Here is a 24,259-nt window from a genome sequence, read left to right as displayed (position 1 = left end):
GACTTAAACAATTATTTATCAGAATTTGTATGTTTGTAATTGAGCTGTGAAGTTATCCGTCAGAAAACAAAATAAAAATCCATGCAGCCCTTTTTTCCTAATATGGTTCCAGTTGAGAGTTTCAAAATAAATGCCATTAATGACAGAGTACACTCTTCATTAGCAGACTAATTCTCTTCATAAATGACCAGGTTTGTTATTTAAGACTGAGAAAAGTAAGTTTTGGCAAACATTTGATTTAGTAACAAACATAAACACAAAAATCTCGACATTTAATTAAACTCTGTTAGCGTTAGCTGTCAAGCAGGTACGACAGTTGGTATCTTTTACAGACATTTAGCTTCGGGAAAACACGTTTTACAAAATAAAAATATATACTGACGAAGGGTAATGTGATGCTTACAAGTAAGAGCAACAAAGTTTTAAAATAAAGAACCGACTCTGCTGGCTGGTTCTACCGCCAAAGTTCTTGTTAGCCGATCAGTTATAAGCTAACATTTGTTAGCTTCAGTTAGCTTCCCTCCCCAGGGCAACACCCTCACTATGGCTGAGCAGAAAACTTACTGATGGTCATCTTCCGAGAGTCCCGGTGCGTCCTCGGTGTACTCCCCCGGTATGTCCTCGGACAGCGATTTAACGTTGATGCCGGCGATCTTGTTTTTCAGGATGCCTTTTATCGGACGGGGTGCTGCCATTCCCGCATACGGTAGATGTCAGGTGTGCTGGCTACTATCGTTCCGCAATTGTTTATGTTCGTGATTTATGCAATAAATTCTACAGAAACCGTTTGAATGCTGAACACACACTCCCTCATAACTAAACGGTCCTCTATAAAACCAGAAGAAGGCTAAGCATGATGCGTATCCAACAGGCACGAGCGATTCTGCATGTCTGCTCGCTGAGTGGAAGGAGTTTTTTTTTTAACCCCCCTTCAACCTTTATTGAAAACGTTTTACATAACAACAATTCTGGGTCAGTTTTTTCTGCATCAAGCTGGGTTCATTGTCATTTCAAAACCGATTTATCAAAATTTCTGGAATACATAGGATAATAAAAAAAAATCGCAGTTAAAATATACAAAATATCGAGCCAAAATTATTGACTTTATAAAAGCATACTTGGTTAATTTTACTTTTTTTTTAACCAAATTTAGAAAAAAAAGGTGATTTTATGTAAAATCATGTCTCTCTGTGGAAAAAACTGAAAGCTGTTTTGTTTTGCATATTTGCAAATAATAGAAACTCTGTCTTGTAGAGTACAAGTGTAACTAAGCCAAATAAAAAAATCAATTTTCGGTACTATTCAGATTATAATATATATAACAGGTCAGAAAAATACCATAAATGCAAAGTTTATAAAATAAACTGTTTTAGTTTTATGTTCACAAAGGGTACTGTAATAAAACTAAAACCAGCAAAATCTCAAGAGTTAGTTGGAAGACTAAATATCACTGATTGTCAAACCAATTAACACATTAGTTACTTTACTTTTGGCTTAAAAGGACATTTTTGTAAACTAATTTTGCAGTTTGGGCCCCAAGTAATGATTGACTATCAATTGATTAACTCACAAAAAAGTCGTTTTTAAAAATAAAATTAGTCCTACTTCTTTTCTAAAGCATAAATACAAGTGGATTGTATATTTTTAATGCAAGTAAATATAAATAAATGTTCTTTCAAAGTTGTTTACTGTTTATTCATTCTTAACATGATCTATATTATGTCCTGTTCCTGGAAGTTTTAAAGAACAAACCATTATTGGGAATTATCAGATCATTTCAGGAGATTTGAGGTGACAGAAATTCAGATTTATTTAAGTTTTTTAGTGCTCCCTCTTGTGGTTAGATTATATACAACCAATATGCTTAATTTCTGACAAATAATAGTACATTTAATAGTAGTGTGATCTAAACCATTAAACAAAATAACATTTGTAAAGTAAGTTGTTTAAACGCCTGTTTTAATAAAAACAATAGAAACAAATTGAACTCCCCAGAGAGACATGAATTCCTTGTATTTTGCTTTAGGTTTCTTTTTACATGAGAACATCTTGTTCCATGTTTGAGAGTCTAATTCAAAATTCATTCCCTGACGTCAACTAAATGTTGTATTAAGTAATGAATTTGATGCAGTGGGACTCAAATTTTAGCTGCTCTGAGGTGAAAGCAATTCAAGGAATTTTGTCATATTTTTATTGGGAGAAAATCATATTTTTGATCATTTTGACTCTTACTGATGTCAATTTTGTAACAAAACTATGAAATAGTCATTTTTGCACTGCTCACATTCACAATTACAATTGACTAACTACACAAAATGTAATTTTTTTACAGCAGAAATACTGTGACCTTATAAGACAGGAACCTGTGACTATCCCTTTATTGTGACTCTCTTGTTAACTGTCAATAGTAAGTAAATAGTAAAGTAAAAATAAATAAATAAAGTAAAGTATACAAACTTTATTCAACACATTCACAAACATGTGAAGAACAGTGTGAATTACAAATTGAAACTAAACCTCCTGACAAATGTTTGAGTGCAGTTTACAACAGAAAATGATTTAGAGGTCAGTAAGCACAACCAGGATTAAGGCCCACCAGATTATAAAGCGGATTTTCTATCTTTGAACAAAAGTCTAGAGCAAGGTTCAGCAACATTTATGACATGAAGTGACAATTCGAAATGTTCTCCTTAACAACTGTGCCCTCACCAACTATAATGCAGACTTAATTGATGATGTTATTCATTCATTTATCACAGTCACTATTTGTTTTACATTGTGGATTTGGTTTGAATGATACATTCAATTCAATTTTATTTATATAGCCCAATATAAAAAAAAAAGAATCAGAATCAGTAATTGTACAGCAGCAGAAGGTCATTCGTAAAATATAAACAATAGCTAAAAACTAAACAAACAAAATAAAACTGGTTATTCCTGCACTTAGACCCTCCCTCTCAGTAAGGAAAAAAATCTAAAAAAAAAAACTGATTCAGGAAAAAAGAAGAAAACTTAGGGATGCTATGTTTCCTAAGGGCAGCATGTAAGGCCTGATCAAAATGGGTCCTAAAACTGAGCCCTGTGGGACTCCGTAGCTAACTCGAGAACAACAAGAGGACTGTCTATTTACATTAGCAAACTGGTATCTATCAGATAAACAGGATTCAAACCACTGGAGGACAGATCCTCTAATTCCTATGTCATGCTCTAGTCTCTGGTTGATAGTATCAAGTTTGTTTAACTTTAAGAAAAAAATGGGAATTTTAGATTTAACATTCTTAACTTATTCACAATATCTTGATAAAATGTATGTAAAATGTTATTTATATTAGGTTTTCCGACATAAATATTACACTTCAAGGTTGTTCTTATTAATTGATTATAGCATTTTTTCCATCTAAAATTGGGATTCTTTGTATTAATAATGATAGTAATTGTGATTTCATCGGTTGATATGATAGTGTACATTTTATTAAATTAATAAGTTCCAATAGGATAACTTTGATAATTTTTGAACAGACTGATTTGTTTGGGATAAAATTATTTTTTCTGACAGGAATGCTCCCACTCTAACGCAAACATTTATTATGATGCCTTTATAAAAATGTAACATCTTTCTGTAACTGTATTTGCAACCCCCTGGTATGCTGTGTTTCTTTTTTGCTCCATGTCTTAAGTTCTGAAAATAGAGTTATTATAAAAATAAAAAGAAGCAACTCTTTGGAATACTCGATCACCCAGCTGTCACAAATTAAATTTAAAACTTTCAACTGTCTCAAAGAATATATATATATATTTTTTTTAAGTTGGTGCAAAGAGGAAGTGATGTAATACATATGATTGGGGATGAGGATCAGGTCACGATCAGGCAAATCGATTTCAAACGGGGATATATTTTTTTTAATGCAAGTAAATATTCTTTTAAAGTCATCTACTGTATATTCATTCTTAACATGATTCAAATTATGTCCTGTGGCGTTAAGTTTTAAAGAACAAACCATTATTGGAAATTATCAGATCATTTCAGGAGATTTAGAGATGACAGCAAAACAGATTTGAGTATTTTAGTGCTTCCCTCTTGTGGTCAGATTGGGAATGACAGAGATAAACTCTGAGACACCAAACATTGAAAAACCTTCCTCAGTTTTGTTTTGTTGCATACTTTATACAATCATCCTTTTTTTGATATATATATATATATATATATATATATATATATATATATATATATATATATATATATATATATATATATACATGGTACTTCCATATAGTAACTTTCACCTGTAGTATTTGTGTATAAAAATACGTTTAATTTCTGACAAATAATAGTAAATTTAATAGCAGTGTGATCTAAACCATTAAACAAAATAACATCTGTAAAGTAAAACTAACACATTTGTTTAAACTTCTGTTTTAATAAAATAATAGACAAATTGAACTCCCCAGAGATGCATCAATTACATGTATTTTGATTTAAGTTTCTTTTTACATGAGAACATCTTGTTCCATGTTTGAGAGTGTAATTCAAAATTCACTCACTATGAGGTAGATCAAATGTTGTATTAAGTAATGAATACTTAAGTAGTAGTATTCTAATTTTAGCTTCTCTGAAGTGGAAGCAATTCGAATGCTGTATTTCCATCATGGTGTTTTATGAGTGACTATTTTTTGATTGTATTTGTGTTTGAACTCAGAAGAAAAAGCAAAATCTTGAATGTAATAAGTTAAAACCTACATTTTTGTCATATTTTAATAAGAAAATAATGCAATCTTTTTGACTTTTTGAATTGTAAAATTGTACTTAAAAATCTAATTTGAGGATCTAGTCTCTTGAAGAATGCTCAAAAATTTTGAAAATGTTGAAGCCACAATAAGAAACAGAAAGATGAAATGTAAATTATGTTTTAGTTATTCAAATGAAAAACATAAATACATAAATAGTTAGTTTAGTCCAATCAGCAAAGCTTTTTAAACATCAAACTGTATGAAGCCACAACTTTCAAAACGAACAATAAACCGTTCGAGGTCTTCATCTACAACATAGATAAAGAGACTTGTTGTCTACATTTCTGTGCAGTATGAGAATAAAATCAGAAGACACAAAGTAATGATTTTTCAGCTGTAAAAAATAAAAACTAGACTTTGATTCTGCCTTGTGTCAGCTGCTGACACACATTTTTATTCGATCTTCTTTTTTATAGCTGTGACACCATTATCTTTATGTGTGTGACTCATAATTGCAAAGATCACAACATTCTTTTGGAAACACAAAGTTGTGTTACATTGCTGTACAATATTGATTTTTGAGCATTTTGAAGCAAGTTACTTCCTAAATGTAATTGGTTATCATTTGTCTTGCAACATTATTACCAAAGTGTAGTTTTTTATAACATGACTTTTGTGTTACTTTAAAGTCACTTTGTAATACACCTGTAAAAATAGAACATAGAAATTGGAAGTAACAAATGAGCCGGAAAGTATTTGACATTTAGACATTCGGGTAACACCGATTACTGATAACTTAGTTTAATTATGATAAAATGTGAAAATCTCCGGTCAATAAATGAAAGGAGAAATTAGGATCAATGTTACCAAATAGAAAATTTGCCTCAGTATTTTATGTGATGTGTAATGAATTAAACAAACATTTACTGACCAAATCAGAAAATAGATTGCTTAAAGAGCCATTCAGGTCGATTAAAGAGCCACATGTGGCTCTGGAGCTGCAGGTTGTACCCTTCTCCTACAGGGTGTGCTTTAAAAATGACATTTTGGGTCATTAGTCAAATGTAATTCTGAATTTGAGCTTTGCAGGAAGGACTATTTCTTAGTTTTGTTTCAAAATCATTATGGAAATAAGGCCACAAAATTACAGAATCAGTAAAAAACAGTTAAAAAATGCAGGGATCTAATGCCATGCTAACACTTTAAACCTCCTAAATAGGTTTTTATTGAAGTATTAGTAGTAGTTTTGAGGGGTTACTATTCTTACAGGGTATTATCAATGCATCATAATGTTTAAAAATCTGTAGTTCTAAACGAATAAATTATATTTTTAGGGTTTGGATGTACACACTAAAAGATAAAATGCCTTATTTATGGCAGCACACTTTCACAAAATGACCAACTATCAGTGGCAACTATATACATATATAACAGAAAATACATTATATTCTATTATGCATATACAGTAAACAACCATTTTAAGTAAGAATAAATACATAAATAAACCCCACATCTTTTTTTCTGCAGAGGGAGCTAGTGATTTAATTGTAAAATTACGTGATTCATCGTTTTTCTCTCTATTTTAATCAGGGTGGTGCTGACATCTAAACATTTATTATAGCATTCTGTTGTTCATTTGTTTAGTTTTATTTATTTATTTGGTCAATTAAAAAAAGCTTATTTAAACGTTTTCAATGTTAGGGTAAAGAGAAAATAAAGCTGCTCAGGACGATTCATGTGACTCTCGAAGGCAGAAACTCCGTCACGTGGATCTGTTTATGTCCGCTGTCATTTCCGGAAAAAAAATGATTGACAGAAGTTTTATCCAATGGGGAATGTCTTCACTTTCTTAGCGTTGCCTTGAAGTCGTGTTGCCAGGTTGTTAGTTTTCCCTCAATTGGGCATTTTTCGGTATGCTAGGCATGTTTGGGTCTTAAAAGCATTTATCCGTATTAAAAACATTTTAAAGCAAAATAATTATAAATAAAGATGTTGGTAGTGCACAAATAAAATCCTAAACATTGTTTATTGAAGAGTTCCCGTTAATGCAAATCTGTTTCGCTAACATCTAATGGCAACTGAGGCAGAAACCATGTGATCAAGGAGGGTAAAGATTCCTTTAAACGATTGATTTCATATAATAATTTGTGGTTGATAATATGATTCATAATTGATATTTCTTATTTTTGAATGATCCAATATGATCAAATTCCATAACTTAAAATCGATCTAGGGAATCATTCAACCAGTGTGACACAGAGATAAAAATCTAGATACTCTACACTGCAGGAAAAGTTAGACAGATTCGTTGTATTTCTTGCAAGATAATCAAGTGTAGAATAAATATGTGAACAAACTAACAAGCACACAAGAATTAATGGCAAATCCATTTACATTTTAGTTTCATAAAATGGATCCCAAAGTTTTTTTTCTACATCAAAATAATACAAACAGAATATTGTACCGTATTGTCTAATGACATAGCTGTGCTAAATTCAAAGTGTTTGCACATACTGGACTCTAATGACGGCTTGATCATTTTTTACTGTCATCACATGAGTGTTTCCACTGTGATTGCACGTGGTCATTTTTACGCTACAGGAAAATAAACCTACCATACTTCAGTCTCAATTATACTTTCCATTATCAATTCCAAACAATTTATTTAATTTTGGAACAATTTTATAATGGCGTTGATCGATTTTATCTATAACTTTCCTCAGATAAATCAATCTGGTTGGATCATAGGAATATATACCGATTCTTTGATTAATCATCACACATTTATCAATTTATAGAATTTCTGAATAAATTCAGGATGAAAATAAAGAAAGAGTTTGCTACACTGTAGCAGCTTTTGAAAATCCACAACCACTTGACAATTTGATTATTTTTTTACTTTTTGGCTTTTGAACTTTTGTTTTTTGCATGTGTAGTGAAGCTGGAGGTTATTTATTTATTTTAGTACACTTGTATTAGTAAGTCACGGTATTTTATTTAAAATTCCTTAAGATATTGTAATTTGGACAGTTTTTTCATTGAGTTTGGTGGAATTTTAGTTTCCAGGTTGTTTTGTAATGCTGGAAAGTCTCCCCCAGATCTGGCAACCCCAAAAAGCAGACAGACTGTAGCGGGCCGTTTGCCCTAGGCTGTACCGTTTTTCATCGTCCTTCTTTATCCATCGCCCACACGTAATGACCAGTGACCAAATTCGACGCCTTTGTGCAAGTCCCCCCACACCACACGTTATACGAGAGAGCAATGTGGCTGACAGCTGCTGAATTCTCGAAAAAAGACAAACCTACGCGCAGGAATAAAGGTAAACACCGAGGAGCCGACGTGCTACCTGAGCTAGCCTCATGCTAGCTCCCGGAAAAGGACGTTTTGTTGTGGTCTGCAGGGTTTTAGGATGTCCTCACGGATTTATTGGAGCTCAGTTGTTTTTCTACATCGAAATATTTTCAAAAATTTGGATGTTAGTGCACAGGTTATTTTTGTATACATGCATTAATTAATAGCTTTCGTTGTTAACAGTGCTTGGATGAATTATGCTTAATTTTTTTTAATGTTTGTAATCATTTTTTCCTGCTTGCCTTATGTTTTGGGTTTATTCAGTGGTTGTAGTATTATCTTACAGTTTTGTTTTTGTCAAATTATGTTAGCTGTCCTGTTGAGAAATTTAAATGTTGATGTCCTCAGCATGTAGAATCATATTTGGTTCCTTTGCCTTTAAATGTATTTTCTCATTATTTTAGAGTTTTTTTTAAATCGAATCTTTATTTAAAAACATGTAAAATACATTTTGATTTTTTTGTCCAAGAAGTGATTTGATCTTTTCTAACAAAAGAGATTCATAGTTATACCCCGATTAATTGTTAAAGATTTTATATTAGGTTGTGATGACGTTTTCTTTTTGCTCATCTGTTATGGATAAAGATGTTTCAACGTTTTCTAGGTGGAGAATTCATGCCGGTGTCAGTAACGCATGAGTGCTGGATCAACGTCATTCAGAAAACTGATTGGTGTTTTGTCTAAGGCTTGACTTTTAATGTGCAGAACATTCAAGATTGTGAACAGACTTCACAGTTTGGGATGTCCCAGCATTGCAAGGTCAGACCATGCAGTGCCCAAAGAAACTGGTACAAATCCAAATGCTGTATCTTTCACTTAAGATACTCAAGCATTAATCATAAGAAAAGAGCTTTTTGCTAAAAAAAAAAAAAAAAAAAAAAAAAAAAAAGGACAGTTTGATATCTATGATGTAAAGCCAGATCTGGACAAACATTGGAGCAGGTAGATTAGACCAAATGTTTGAAATTACTCCTATTGAAAAAATACATTTAAAAACGTATTTTTTTTAGCCTATTTTTCTTAAGTGTCTTGATAATCACAGTAATCACAGTAGTCGTATATTATGTCTTTCTTTCCATCCATCCAGCTAGCTCTTGGTTACTGGTCAAAGGCGGGGTTAACCCTGGACAGGTCACCATTCTGTTGCAAGGCCACACAATCGCTTCCACACACTCACACCGAGGTACACTTCACAGTAACCAATGAATAATGTTTTTGGACTGTGGGAGCAAGCCGGAGTGACACAAGAAACCCACCCATGCACAGGGCGGATATACAAACTACACACAGAAAAGTCCTAGCTGGGATTTGAACACGAGACTTCTCAGCATGAGGCGAGCATGCTAACCACTATAGGTAAAACCAAAAAGCCTGTGTTGTTTTCTAAGAAATAGTTTCTGCAGAGTGGAAGTAGTTTATTCGAAATTCACCTCTGAGTTGTGGGCGGGACTATTATAAGCCCGCCTTATAATGTTATAAACACCAATAACATGATTTTCATCGGAGTTGGTCGTTAAAACAATTTAGCTAATATATTTTGAATTTATTAAATCCTGAATTTTGAAAGGCACATTTCAAATTATGTTTCTTTGAGAACTATATTATTCTTGCCTGTAGCAGTGTTTATTGTCTCAATTTTTCTAATTTTAATTATTTTTCTAGTTTTTAAGGCTAACTTTTGTTTTATATTTAGCCTACTTCAAAAAGAATAACAAAAACTTAAAAAGATGCTTCTTTAACTTTTTTGACACAAAAAAATTGTATAATTTTACATTTGTGTTTTTTTTCCTATCTTTTTAGTGATGTTCTGTTTTGTTTTTCCAATTTTAACATTATATTTTATTAGTATCTGAACTTTACATAAAAAAATGGTTTATTTAGGATCTTCTTGTATAAAAAAGGAGAAGTATCTTTTGGATTAGAAGTCAAAATGGAGATTTAAGACATACTACGGATGAAATTTAAACCTTTCGTCTAACATAAATGCTATCCATCAGCCGTCAAATGTTTTGTTGCATGTTTTTGCACTTTGAGCCTGATTTCTATTCTGATCTTTCTGCCATTAGAATTATTAGTCCTGCCTCGTCTCACATGTGCAGACGAGCTATTGATTTTATCCTAGAAAACCTTCTTCATTTCAGGCGCACTCAAACCACTTCAAAAATCTCTTACTTTTCTATTTATGAGCCAACTGTTTGTCGTGGTAAGAGGTAACCTGGATGCTTTATTTTTCTAGGTGTGATGTCAACAGTTGGTGTATAGAGGCTATACACCCAGGCGATTTGTGTGTGTTAATGAGTAAGTGGCGTAGCAGCAGAGAGCCGTGGATGCCAAGATGCTGCTGTCTTTGGGAATGCTGATGCTCTCAGCCACACAGATTTACACCATCTTCACCGTTCAGCTCTTTGCCTTCCTCAACCTGCTGCCTGTGGAGGCGGACATTGCTGCTGTGAGTACTTAAGTGTTGCTTTATAATGTGTCTTTAAACTGGACAAACTATTGCTGATGAGGAGACGGCTCGACTCCTATGTTGATTTCTTTCCACTTAGATGGAACCGGAAAGTGTTTGGAATGCTATCAACAGAGGCATCACTGCACCTAAACTTATTGGATTTTTCTTTTTATCTTTCAGTACTCGTTTGACAACAAAACAGAAAACTTTGAGGATATGCCGGCTCGGTTTGGCTTCCGGCTCCCCAGTGATGGATTAAAGGTGGGTATTATAGGGTCAAGGGTTGCTTTTATTTGCTGGGTTTAACTGTTTCTGAGCAAACTTTACTACTGAACTGATTTAAAATGTAACCACACTTGTAGTAAAAGCAGTTAACAGCAAGTATTGCCAAAGTACTCAAAGATTGTGCCACTATTTACTACTCACTGCACTATATTGGGAGTTTGCCATTTTTCGGGGTGTCCACATATACTTTTGTAAAATCCAGTGCACTAGAAAACCTAGTATGCTTGTCGCTACCTGATCTGTATCAGTTACCTGATCGGTTCCCACATGAGCAAAAATTACATCACTTCCTCTTTATAGCAAACATTGTGACAGTTAAGCAATATAAATTAGATTTTCTTTAGTAATTCATAATTTATGTGTATGTTTGTTGTTCCAAAATTGTAAAACTTCTTATTAATATATATGTTTAAAAAAAAGATTAGCTTCTGGTGGTATTTCCTAGAGTTTTCTAGCATTCACAGTTCTCTGATTTATACTACTTCCATGATCACATTGCATCCAAATTAACCCTTAAATAACGTTTCTGTTTACCAGAGTTAATAAAAAGTCGTCGGTAAGTGGTGGTATCATCATACACTGTGGAGTAAACATTTGCACGTATTTGATACGGATTGGGTAGACCAAACTGTACGACATTGTACATGCACAGTACAGGTCGTACAGTCCTCATCAGTAATATTTTTTTTTCTTTCATTTTTTTGTCAACAATAAAATACATTTTGTCTCTATTGTAAACATTTTAAGAGGTTATCATTGTTATTAACATCCCAAAACTGGCAAGTGCTGTGAAAAGCCTCAGAATCTGCAAGATTTCATCCTGCTGCCCAATTTGTTTAAAAACCGTTTTTATCGTTTTGAACATAGGGGGTGGCAGTCAGGCCAGAGACATTTACACATCATCCAGTCAAAGATGCTGCCGGCTACAGCCTGTAACCGGCCAGCTGTCGCCCAATTTTGTAATTTCATCATCCTTGCCTGCCATTGCCTGACATTCAAACGTGCTCGGGTGGCCACTGACGGATGTTTACTTTTAGAAAAGTCACTGTAAAACTTAAACTTTTTCTTAATACCTCTCCGGCCACCGCGTGGTGTGTAAAAATGCAACTGCCACTTCCTGATTACAAATGGCGCTACGCGGCCACCTGCAGAATTTGCTGAAAAACGTGCATTTATCTGGCGGCGTGGTGGCAATTTGGGACAAGTGGCCGCAGTCTTATCGGAAGTAGACACATTTTTACGCATGCAGGGACTGATTGGGTAGCTGTTACAGATCAGGTAGCAACAATGGTTACTTGATTAGCAAATATAGATCATAATATATTATGTTTTAATAATCTGTCATTTGAAAAAAAAAAGCATTGCAATATTTTTTACCATATAAATTGTCCAATTTTTCATCATCAGAAAAAGTTTTCATAAAATGTTCATATTTATGCATATTTATGATTTTTTTTTTTTACTTCAGCAAATGGGTGACATCATACTTATTATAAAAAAAGTAGTTGTGAGCATGTGTCCAAATTGCATTAAACTCCAGGGCATTAGACAGTCCCAAACTCTACAGTCTTTTAGGGGCTGATTTAAAAGAACTTTAAAATTCTTCCTAAACTAAGTTTCTTGAGCGTCACTTCTTTGTGTTGAAGATCTTGTTGTTGTTTTGAGGTCTCTGTTTTCCACTCGGCTGATCTCGCCAACAGAGGGGATGATTCATGTCTGCCATCTAAGCTGGGTATTGTAGTGCTTCCCACAGTCAGTCAGTCAGTTGTTGTTGTTGTTCTTCAAAGGCCTTTTTAACAAACAGAGTTGCGCTGACAGCAAAACGCCCGATGTCTTGTTGTTTTGTGTTGATGTGAAGTCCAGTCTTGCGTATTTGGTCAGTCGGAGTTTTCAACACTTTAAGTGGGCCCAATATTACAATGGCAGTTCCCCATAGCATTGTCACATGAGCTGTTACATTATGGGATATTTTTATGGAAGTGAAACAGACAGAGGGCATTTTAGGCCTAAAGGTTGTTAAAAAAATCCACTTTGATGAAAATTGTATTTTTCTGGAGTTTTTTTTTTTTTTTTTACTTGTTCTTGTGCCATTTTTCTGATAATGGAGGACATTTAGTAAGAAAATTAAGTATACAATTTTTATTTAGATCGTTGTGAATCAGAAGCAGAATAATAATAACGTAAAAACATGCATTGGGTTTGCCACAAGGCCCCTGCTTCAAACTCTTAGCAATGAGGAGGGGAAGGGGGGCGGGGTTGCTCCACTCCATATTCATGCCCCCAACTCAGAGGTGAATTTAGAATGATTTACTGTCGTTCTGCAGAAACTATTTCCTAGAAACCGACCGTTTTTTTTTAATTTTGTCTAAAGACGGCATAATCATGATCAAAAGACAGCTGGGAACGCTTTGAAAATATATAAGAATATGATCAAATTGGATCTTTAAGTGTAATTTAAAGTTTTTGGGTCTTTGTCTTTTTTTTTAAGGGTTTTAAAGTTATTTTCTGAGAGATGTGTCTCAGAAAGCTGAATACTACTAGTTCAGAACAAGCGCTAAGGTTGATTGTCATATCTTTCTTTAAGTCTTTTTTTGATCGTTTTGGAAATTACAGTGACACTCTCATCCGGTCAGACAAACAGCAGGGATTATGACAAATAATCATGCCGCTCCGAGCATTATGTACAGCATTATGTAAGATTTCTGCCTTGTGAAAACTGAGAATAGGCTTAGTCGCAGTCATCCGATCTGTCTGTAACTCACATCTGTGCTGTTGGTTTATTTTTGGTCCCTCTGCTGACCAGCAGGGGCGGAAAGACTGAGCGCCGCATCCTGCTGGAAGTCGTGGTGACTCCCGCAGTCCCCCCCCCCCTCAAGTGGTGCGTGCATCTGGAGATTTGACTGTTGCAGAGAGCAGCTGTTCATTGTTAAATATCCCACCCATTGATTTTTGAACTCTGCATTAAACCAGTGCCTAAAATGTGCAATATAAATCTGAGGACACACTTGTTGGTCCTAATGCCAGTGGACCGTTACAAAGTGCAAGATCCGGAAAAAAGGATCATAAAAACATTCACAATCTCTCAAAAACATCTGAAAGGAATAAACATTATTCATGAATACTCATCATAACATTTATGCTACAACAACGATTTTAGAAGTCATTTTTAGGAATTTTTAATGAACCACATATGGTAAAAAAAATGTCCAATAGCTTTCAAGATTCTAAAGCTATAGCCACCAAACTTTCTCACATGACTAATTTATCACCTATTTTTACTAGTTAATAGTGAGTATTTGCTATGTCCAACTATGTAGATCTCTCTGCGACTGCAGGAACACACCTCTCTAAGTTGATTTAAAACAATTCTTTCTGAGTGTGTAACTGAAAAGTGTTCATATTCATTTTGAGCTTATTTAAAAAAAAAAATTCTTGTTTTTATCTTGTTGTCATTGTGTGTATGTGTGTACCAATGCCTTTTGGCCAGGTGTCTCTCAAAAAGAGATTTAAAAATGTAAAAAAGGTTAAATAAATCCTTTTTTCTAGTTTATATTTGCACTATTTTTGTTTGATTGCACTACACAAAAAAAGTGCTGTTTAAGTGTTAAATGATAAAACAAGGTAATAAAATAAAAATGGGGGACTTCCTGGATCTGTTTATTAAATTTGTTCATTTTTTTAACGAGTTAGGCAAGGCAAGTTTATTTGTATAGCACATTTCATGTACAGAGACAATTCAAAGTGCTTTATATAAAACATTAAGAAATAGTAAAGTTACAAAAGTATTGGATCAGGACTCGAATTGGACGATACTCAAAATCAAATTACTTAAAATCAGATTGCAGCTGATCAGGACATTCCTGATTTTATTCACTCAAAAAATACATTTTTGCATTCTAAAGTTTATACAATTTATTACTTTTTCTTTTAATTGTGAATAGTTTTGAATGAAGACATTATATGCCAGTATGTTATTATTTTCCTAATGCAATATACAGTATATTTTATTCATATGAATCAACACATCTGGAATATAATTTCCAAAATTTAAAAAGTTGAAATTTAAACTCAGTTTGATTTGACTTGAGTTGGTAAAAATCTTTCATATTTGTTAAGATATTTTAATGTATTGTGACGGAACAGCAGCCTATGAGTAGAGCAGCATCACAAGGCAGCACATGCTGGTTTGTTTTCTGGAGATTTCACAAAGGTTTCCCCAAGGGGACTGCAGACAGAGCCCCCTCTGTATCGAGTTTAACAACTCATGATGTTGTTACCAAACACTCCGAACTGTTGACGGCAAGTCTGAGTGCAGTGTTTGCAAATTTAGGATTTTATTAATTTATTTTAGGAAAAAAAAATATTTATGATTATGCCATTTTGGAGGAAAATCTAAAACATCTACACATTCTCACTCCCAGCTCATCATATATGGATGGATGGTTCAGGCCCCCTACTTTTTGACGTTTTGGGCATACCCAACTCGTCGTTTTGGACGTGCTGGCTGTTCCCATTAAATAAATCACAGCTCCCCAACCCTCGGGACACGGTACCGGGTTCGGGTTAGGGTACTGGTACCAGGTTAGGGTACTGGTCTGCGTCCCAAGGGTTGGAGACCCTGATTAGTGTCTGTGACCTGGTGCCAAGGGGCTTTCAGACTGGCACCAGATAGCAATCTAGAGCTTGGGGACCCCTGGGAATAGCCAGGACGTCAAAAAAATAAAGTTTTGGACACCCAAAATGTCAAAAATGTCCATTTATGATAACTTGGGAGTGAAAAAAGAAAATTTTCATTGAAGTGGGTCTTAAAAGGATATGACGTATCTATTAATTTTTCTTTTTTTTTAAAGTCTTATTTGTTTTTATTGCGGAAATTGCTTTGAAAAAAAGTATTTTTGTTAAGGTATTGAAGGATCTGGATAAAGAGCAAACAGTTAAATACCCTTCAAATGCGCTGGTTGTAGAGACAGATTCGTACTTATTTGTGCATCAGTGCAGAAAGAGGACAAGTGTCCAAAATTACTCACACTTCCCATTTTTTGTTCTGAAGCTGCTGACACATGTTGGTTTGTTTCGCTTCCGTCTTTCTAGCAGATGAGTCTGTTGGCAGTCTGAGAAGACTCCCACATTTTCTAGAATTTCTTTTCAAACACAACTTTGTGATTTTAATGAAATCAATAATTGTTTTTTGACTCTTTCTATCTGTTGGAAGACATAAGACATACACTGAATTCTATGGGATATTACAGGAAAATGTATTTTAAAAAGAGCACTATTGCTTTATAGTATGTTTGGAGTGTACTCTTTCAGTCTACAGTGAGTTCAGCTGTCAGGTGTTGCAGCTGAACAAATGTAGAGATATTTTTGAGATGATCCAGCCGCAGGCAGACAGCTTTTGTTTTTCAGTAACTCACATAAAGGAATCAATTGTGCCTTGTGTGTTTATTTAAATCACATCTGCAGTGCTAGTATTAGTATATAACATTTTAAAAGAAAAATGTTAAATCTAAATTTAGGATTTTCATGTGACATTTTGTCTTTATTTACTCTTTTAACCTCCACTTGTTAAAGATCCATAGTTTTATGCAAAGTTTGTTTGATTTGTTATTTGAATAGTAAAATAGAGAAGAGGAGTGATTGATATAGAAATGTCATTCGGCTCAGTAGCAACAGTTTGGTAGCATTGAAGAATTCCAGCGTACTTCAGTGTACAGATGGATGGCATCATTGAAATATACCCAAAGGTTAAAATGTGCAGTAAATGTAATATTATGTGTTAATTTAAAATGACTTGTTTCTGTAGCTTCTCATGTCGTGTTGGTTCTGGGAGGTGCTTTTAATCTGTTTGGGACTAAATTGGACCTGAACAAGCTATTGTTTCATCTTTTTTTTTGTGAGATTAAGCGTAATCCCTACACAGTTATTTCTGAGAAATCCGTTTCCATTTTTTTTTTAAATGTGGTAACAGCTGTAAACCTCTGTGAATGTCGGTGGTTATAGCACCTGCTGCAGCTTCTTCATGTCTAGTAAGTAAAAACTATCCAGAAAAAGAGATCAATTGAACCACATTAGCTTTTTTTTTCTGTTTATAACCCTAAAATTGTATCCCCGACCTGCTCCCAGCTTTATGTTAAAAAATGAGTCACATTTTTGCACTTTTGATCAGAACCTCAATATTGTTTCTGGTTTGAGTCCCCGTTTTATAAACGTTCGGAAAATTAATGTACAATAAATGTCTGCTACAGGTCACACTACACTTAATAAGTCTTATTTATTTTTCAGTTATTTATTAATTGTTAATTTCTAGTTGTGATTTATTGTTGATGTCCACAAAGTAATCAGCCTTTAATTCCTTTTTTTTAGAAGGCATTTGGCAGCCCCCAAATATAAGTAGTTTTTTCAGTTAGTTTTGTTTCTATTTATAATAGCAGCCATTTTTGCTATTTTTGTTAAAGTAAACAAGCGCACACAATTAGTTTTGTTCAGGGCTGGGAATTAATTAAGAAAATGTAACTAATTAATCGCAGACTGGAGAAAAATTTATCGCAATTATTTTTTTAAAGAATGCAATTGGGCGCTCCGAAATATAAGTAGTTGTAATAGTTAGTTTACTTTTATTTGTAATGTCAGCCATTTTTATAAATGTTCTGAAATTAAACAATAAATCGTTTTTTTAGGGCTGGAAATCAATAATTAAAAACAAAACATATTCATTGCAAACCTGAAAAAAAGAATCGTGATTAATTTCCTCTTTTTTTTGGTATTATTATTTTAGTAGTATTTGACGTGTTCTTTTCTGCGAGTAATCACAATATGAAATCACACACAAAACTGTGCATTTAGAACATTTATTTTTTGTTTTAAAATTACAAGTTGCTGATAGTTTTTTTTCTACATACATTTTTAAATGAGTCAAGCTTTTTTCTCTTATTAATATTTTTCTTTTTCACTGTTTCACATTTACTTAACTGAAATAAATGAAATTTTCCCTTATTTGATGATACTGTTCCTGGAGATATATATTTTCAGGGTCAAATCACACACTCTCAAATTACAAGAAGAATGATCAAATGTTTGTTTCTGTCACAATACTGTGAATGTCAGTGGCTGAAGACCTTATTTAATTTAAAGATTGGTGTTCACTGTGAATGTTTACACAGAAAAACAAAAATGTACATTTCCTGGATATCTCCTTTTCCTCGTGTAACTTCCTGTCTGAAATCTGGATTCTGGAAAATTCTGCAGTGGAAGTTCATTTATAAAAGAGTGCACGTGAACCAACAGAGGGCGCACTTGTTTCAGCTTTTGGTGCCTAGAGGAAGAATGTGAGACCCACAGTGATGTCATGTTCCAGCAAACGGGATGGTAACACCCAGAGCTGGATTTCAAACATCCATTATCTGTGAAAGCAATCTCTGGACTTTGCTTACTCACGAGTCTCTTAGTCTCTGCGTCTTCAAGGAAATTCTTCATATAGTTTTTTTTTTAATTTCTTTCTATTCTGATGTGTCAAACTGGTTGTTTTTGTTAGAGACTGAGGGATCGATGAAAGTGGCACTCCACACTTCCTGTAGTCCACACACACGCACGCGCTCGCAATGGTGTTAGTTACACATTCACTCGTCCAACAAACACTTTGAAACACCAGGTCACGTCCTTATGTCTCATTTTCCATCAGACTTTTTTTCTGACTCTTCTATTTTTGTCTGTTTCTCTCAGTTTAGCTCTTCGTCTACAGTTCAGTTTTTTGTCTGCATAAACTACATTTTCTTCTTTTGTTCTTCACACAATCATCACCCTGTCAGCCCATCATTTCCAAAATATCACTTCATCTTATTCGGGAAATGCAACAATTGGAGATTTAATAGCTTGACATGAAAATGCAAATCTGTGTTGCTGGTATTTATTTATTTTTTTGTTTCACTGATAAAATTAAAACACAGAGAAAGCAGATTACTGTGGATTTTACATTATTTGAATAATTTATAGTCAACCAGATTATGAAAATTGAAATCTGTGAGTATAAATCAGTTGTAATAATCAAAATATGTTAACAGTGTGCTCAATTTTTAGCAAATAAATCTATTAATTTGCTCCATATGATTCTTAGAGCTTTTCTGTCATAAATATCCACCAGAATTTAAATGTTACTAGATTTAGGAGTTATTATATGCTTTGTATATTATATAAATGACCTGAATAGACACTTAAACTATGAGTGTTTGTCGTTCACAGGGCTTTCTGATTGGTGCACGACCAGAAAATGCTTGTGAACCCATCGAACCTCCACCCAGCGACAACTTGACGGGTGCCTTCATCGTCCTCATCAAGCGCTTTGACTGCAATTTTGATGTTAAGGTACCAAATGAAAACTGTATTTTGTTTTTTTGTGCATGTAAAAAGTGAAAGGGATTTCAGTTTTAACCACATCACACCTTGAATGCTTTTATTTAAACATTTTATCCACAATTGAAGGCCATCACTTGCTGATCTAGGTAAATTCTTGGCTTGAAATACACAAATATATAGAAACTTAACTTTGTGTAGTAATGATTTATGGTTGATCTGTTTCTGCATGGAGTGGTTGTGGATTACAAGTCTGTCACAAATGTTCTTAAGAGCTGTTATTTGAAAAAAACATTCAGATAAAACCTATGCATTCGTGTCAGCAGAGGGGGTTTCAGCCTTAGTTGTTTTATGGAAATCTTGGATCAGCTTGTTGAATCAGGAAAACAGGAAGTGGCCATTTCCCTAAACACTATTTCCTGCATGATTATCCAGCCTATGGTGCTGATCTTGTGCCTCTTTTCTTCATTGTTTTGCAGTACTCCTTTTACAGAATTATTTTGTCATGTTTATTAGAAGACTTAAAAATGCTTGAGAATGGAAAAAATATTAGATTTTTGCCGAGTGACTAATGCCTGGAGGATCCTAGAGGGTGGTGAAGTTAGAGGTTCTCTGCGTTGGAGCTTATCTCTGTGAGAGCCATGTGTCAACAGAAAGAACATCAAAGTGTTTGATCTTAAGCCAAATGCTTGATGTGGGTATACGTCTGCACATGTCTTTGGCTGAGGTAATTTTGTGGAAATTCTGGTATTTTTCCAGTTTGAATGATACAGTCCATGAGAAATAGCAAAACTCAATTTACAAGAATGAACTTTTTTTTTTAGAGACTTGTTAAAGCTTGTTAAAACTATGTGTTAAAGTACATAGTTTTAGATGTAGGGCTGCACAAAATGAGCAAAATTTCTGATGTTAGTGATCAAATTGTGATGCATTGCGGTACATTAAAAATTGCAAATCAATAAACAACTAAAACATAATTTCAATTTCACTACAACTGTTTTATTTAATATAAGTCAACATCATTTAAAATGTACTCCAAATGATCCTCGTCTAAAAAGGAGGCGGGCACCTGACATGAAAATGGTGCGTCCGATTGGTCAAATGAGTAAAGGGCTCTTCTTGATTTGTTAAATATTTCAAGCAGCCATGAAATTGTATTAGTATGTATGTAAACATTTAATGAACCATTAATTGTGGTTTATACCGTGATGTACAAATTTATCGTCAAATAAATTTGCGATTTATTGTGCAGGTCTACTAGGATGACTTTAATTGAGAGTAAGAAACTTTAAGAAGTACTAATGTAATAAATAAATAGACAGAACTGCTCAGCACCTGTTTTTAAATGTAATATTTTTTATTTTTGTTGTTTTTTAATGTAAATGACACCCCAGCAACTTTTGTGATGCCGGACTAAACTCCAATATTAGTAGTAGCTGCATGGTGTTTCCAGGTACCTCAGTCCAGCCTCAAGAGTGCAGTGTGAAAGTAAACAGAATGAATTTGGGAACAATTTATACATATCCAGAGTAATTGGTAGTCAGCTGAATGTCGTCCCTGTTGCAGAATCACACCAGGGTTCACTTGCAAATAATTTGAGGCTCTTGTTTTTAAGTGGAACACAGTCTTCTTGTTTGGTTTGGACCAGATGTCCGGACAGTCGTCCTGTTAGTCAAAGTTAGTTGTCAGGACTAGGGGTGTTAGAAAATCCTCCAGGAAAAAAAGTCTTGGTGTATATTAAACTTCTGATGTTTTAGGAGATGTAATCCTAAAGAGCTTTACATTGTTACTATCACTCTTTTATTTTTAAAATTATTTTTACACTTTATTACTCAAAGCAGTCTAAGTGAAATTCTCACTAAATCACTTTTGCTTTTAGGAAATAAGAAAAAAAACATGTTAATGTCAGAAACTGTCATGCTGTTGTATTTCAGGATTTTGGAGGAACAGAACAGTGATGGATGTGGTTTGTTGATCTTCAGGTGAGCCTTTCTGGTGACCGCTGCTAAAAAGTGGTCAGTCAGACTTCCTGTAAAGATGCAGGAGATTCTCTTATGTGCAGTTTAAAGGTAGAATCCAACTCTTGAGTCAGCAGGAAATTTTGAACAGTTGAAGCATTTATACAGCAAATTAGTCATAGTAAGTGAAAATAGAACATGTGCAGAACATAGAGATTTTTATTTCAAACAGGGAGGAACATTGGTGGGGGGCGGGGGGGGGAATCACAGCCTTTTTGAAACAAGTTTGATTTCTGTTCGTTGATATTAATTTTTCTCTCCATTCTTGCTCTTAATTTTCAAACCCCACCCATCTACTCTCACACTTCCTGTTTTTCTGTACTTTTTATTTTCTGTGTTGCTCTTTCTTTTTCTGTCTGTCTCACTCTCCCCCTCTTTTTGTTTTTCTCTTTTTTTCATTCTGTCATTCTGGGGCAGCCATATAGCCTTATAAGGACTAGCCGCATCGCATACAAGACATATCGGCAGTGATGTCTTTCCTGGGCTGGAGTGTAACCAGACTCCACATAGTTGTGCCTTGGACTCACACAGAAAACACATTCAGGCTGTGTCAGATCTGCTGTGTAACCTTCAGCTATCCACGAAGGGCTGGTTTTGATAAAAACACAAAAAAATGTGTTTTCAACACAATCAAAATACAAATCAAGTAACTTCTAGCATTATTTATTTTTTACATTAGTTGGTTTACATCTGTGAGTGATTCTTTGGCAATTTAGACATTTTGAGAACCCACTTTCTAAAGTAAAATATTTATTTCATTTTGGATTTTATAAATTCAGTCAATGACTAAGCATTTTTTGGAGCGCTTTACAGCTTAGACTTCTTTACTTAAGAAAGTGTTATTAGAAAAAAAAGTGACAATTTATTCAATAATAACAAAAATGACATTTAAATGTCAAATTGTGAAATAGTAGAAGAATTATTATTATTGGATATGTCTGTTTTTATTTTATGGGTATATGGAAGAGTTGTTGAATGTCTTAGTTTTTATAACTAGTTAAAATGGTGCAAATAATGTTTCTGAGGAAAAGTTAAGTAAGTTACACTTTGATATAGCCGTCTGACCAATAAATGTAAATATTTCAGGTTTACAACTTTTACCCTGCGGGTTTGATTATAGAACAGTAAATAGTTGTTTTTTTCTCTTATGATTTGTTTTTTATTGTCATGTTTTTACTTCTCTCACATGACCCCTGTAAAGAGGAAGCAGAAGTTAAGGTTTACATAGTTAACTATGCTTTGAATTGTAAATGAACAGCTCTTAAACCTTACTCTAGGAAGACAAAACAAACAAACATCCAGACAGCAATGTTTGAGCTCTCTATAATCAATAAGATTAATTTGTAGATTGGAATTAAGATTGGATAATAAATACTGATCGTTTTATTGGACTTTAAATCTATTACTATAAATTAAAGAATATCTCTTGTTGTTTTCAGAGATTCTACGAGTCTCCAACAAGCCTTCTCTGACCTGAATTTACCTTTCCTTGTAAAATATTTTATTGTCCCAGCTGGCCTGGGTCTTGGTTTGACATGAGGCTTCATATGATTGTGTTTTCTAGCCTTCAATAACAATTCTGTTTATTCATTTTCAATATAGCTGTATTTTTAAATGAGATGGTGAAATGATGGAAATCTTGAATAATACAACGTGGAACATGAACTATGTATCAGATTTCCTTGTTTACCACTGTACATTAATATTTGACTCAAAGAGGATACAAACGTTAAATCCTAAGTGGTGTGTTAGTTAGGTTTTGATTGGTATTTTTTTTTACTTGGTTATATGTGCAGAATGCAGACATTTTTTCTTCTTTTTTTAAAAGCCTTTTTTAATTCGTGTTTTTTGTAAAGGTTATGTGTGGAGCTAATAACCGAGTTCTGTAGGATGACTACCATAAAGGTGAAGAGCTGTGTGTTTGTCTTGAAATTCCAGTTCATTTGTCTCTTTATCTCTCTTACTCAATATGGCTGAGCAGTCTGTACTGTCTCTACTTTAAAAACTGACTTTGATCATCTTTTGATCTATTCTTGAAGCCATTTCCAGTGTTTTTTAATTATGATTATGCTATTTTATGATTTATCATCTTCTAGAACATAGTTTCTAATGAGCTACAGTAGTTTATTTGAAGCGAGACTGCGGGCACAGAGTAAGCCTGTGCTCATTTCCCATCATCCCTTTGTTTACACTGCTAGCTAACAGCCCCTCACATCTGAAAGCTAACATTTTCGGTGCAACAAAAATTGCAAACATTATAGGCGCTATTCAGGAAGCAGGGAGCTTGTGGCCTGCTGATTGTAGTTTGTATATAATAACTACAAGCTTTTTCCAGCAGCATGTTTTTCTCTGCTCCTGATTCACAACGATTTGAATGAATAAATACTCAGAAATGCAGTTTTAATACTAAATTATTTAATATATATCTTCTATCATGACATAAATGTTAAAAATACAATTTTCATTGGAGTGGGTCTTTAAGGGGTTTTCAAAAAAACAAAACACACATGCCAAAAAAATAGTTTATTGTAAACTTCCTTTTCCCGTTATCCTGACCATTTGTTTTTCACTCTGCGGCTATCTCGCATCTTTTGCTTCTGTGTCAGTCAGACGCTCCTCACAAACCCTCCCTCCTTCTTCTCTCCTTCTTTCCCGGGCTCTGCTCCCTCCACAAGCTTCAGGGAAACAAAGGAATAATAGATTCCATCTTGACTGAGAAGAGGCACCTCTCTGTGTGTTGGTGTGTGTGCGTGTGTGTGTAGAAGCATGTATCTCAGAGTTGTCACCCCTAACATGCCTTCTTTGTGGTTCCATCGCCCTCCATCTTTTTCTGTTGTTCTGGAGCCCTTTTGTCACAATATCCATGGAGCCACATTATACAGTTGTGTTATTAGCATGTTATTAGCAAAGAAAACAACAGTGTTAGCCGAAGGTTGCATGAAAGCGTGAATATGTGTTGTTAGATGTAAAAAAGATTAGCTGGAATGTGAAGAAAGAGAAGAACAGAGGATCAAATGAAGGGATGTTAATACACATTCCTACTGTGTGAGTGTGTGTGTGTGTGTGTGGGGGGGGCATT

At 34.1% G+C, this 24,259-nt stretch overlaps 1 protein-coding gene across 1 annotated transcript in view; it reads left to right on the top strand.

Moving 5' to 3' along the window:
* Positions 1-9,133: 9,133 nt before the first annotated feature.
* Positions 9,134-24,259, top strand: part of rnf13 (ring finger protein 13) — a gene marked incomplete at its 5' end in the record, with an annotated part of 43,899 nt that continues 28,773 nt past the window's right edge. Inside the window, 4 exon segments of the mRNA XM_024278131.1 lie at positions 9,134-9,435; positions 10,316-10,528; positions 10,712-10,792; positions 19,052-19,174. Coding sequence (XP_024133899.1) covers positions 10,415-10,528; positions 10,712-10,792; positions 19,052-19,174 — 318 coding nt within the window.

This window comes from Oryzias melastigma, linkage group LG4 (assembly GCF_002922805.2).
Source record: "Oryzias melastigma strain HK-1 linkage group LG4, ASM292280v2, whole genome shotgun sequence".
NCBI lineage: Eukaryota > Metazoa > Chordata > Actinopteri > Beloniformes > Adrianichthyidae > Oryzias > Oryzias melastigma.
This window is presented reverse-complemented; position numbering and strand designations above follow the sequence as displayed.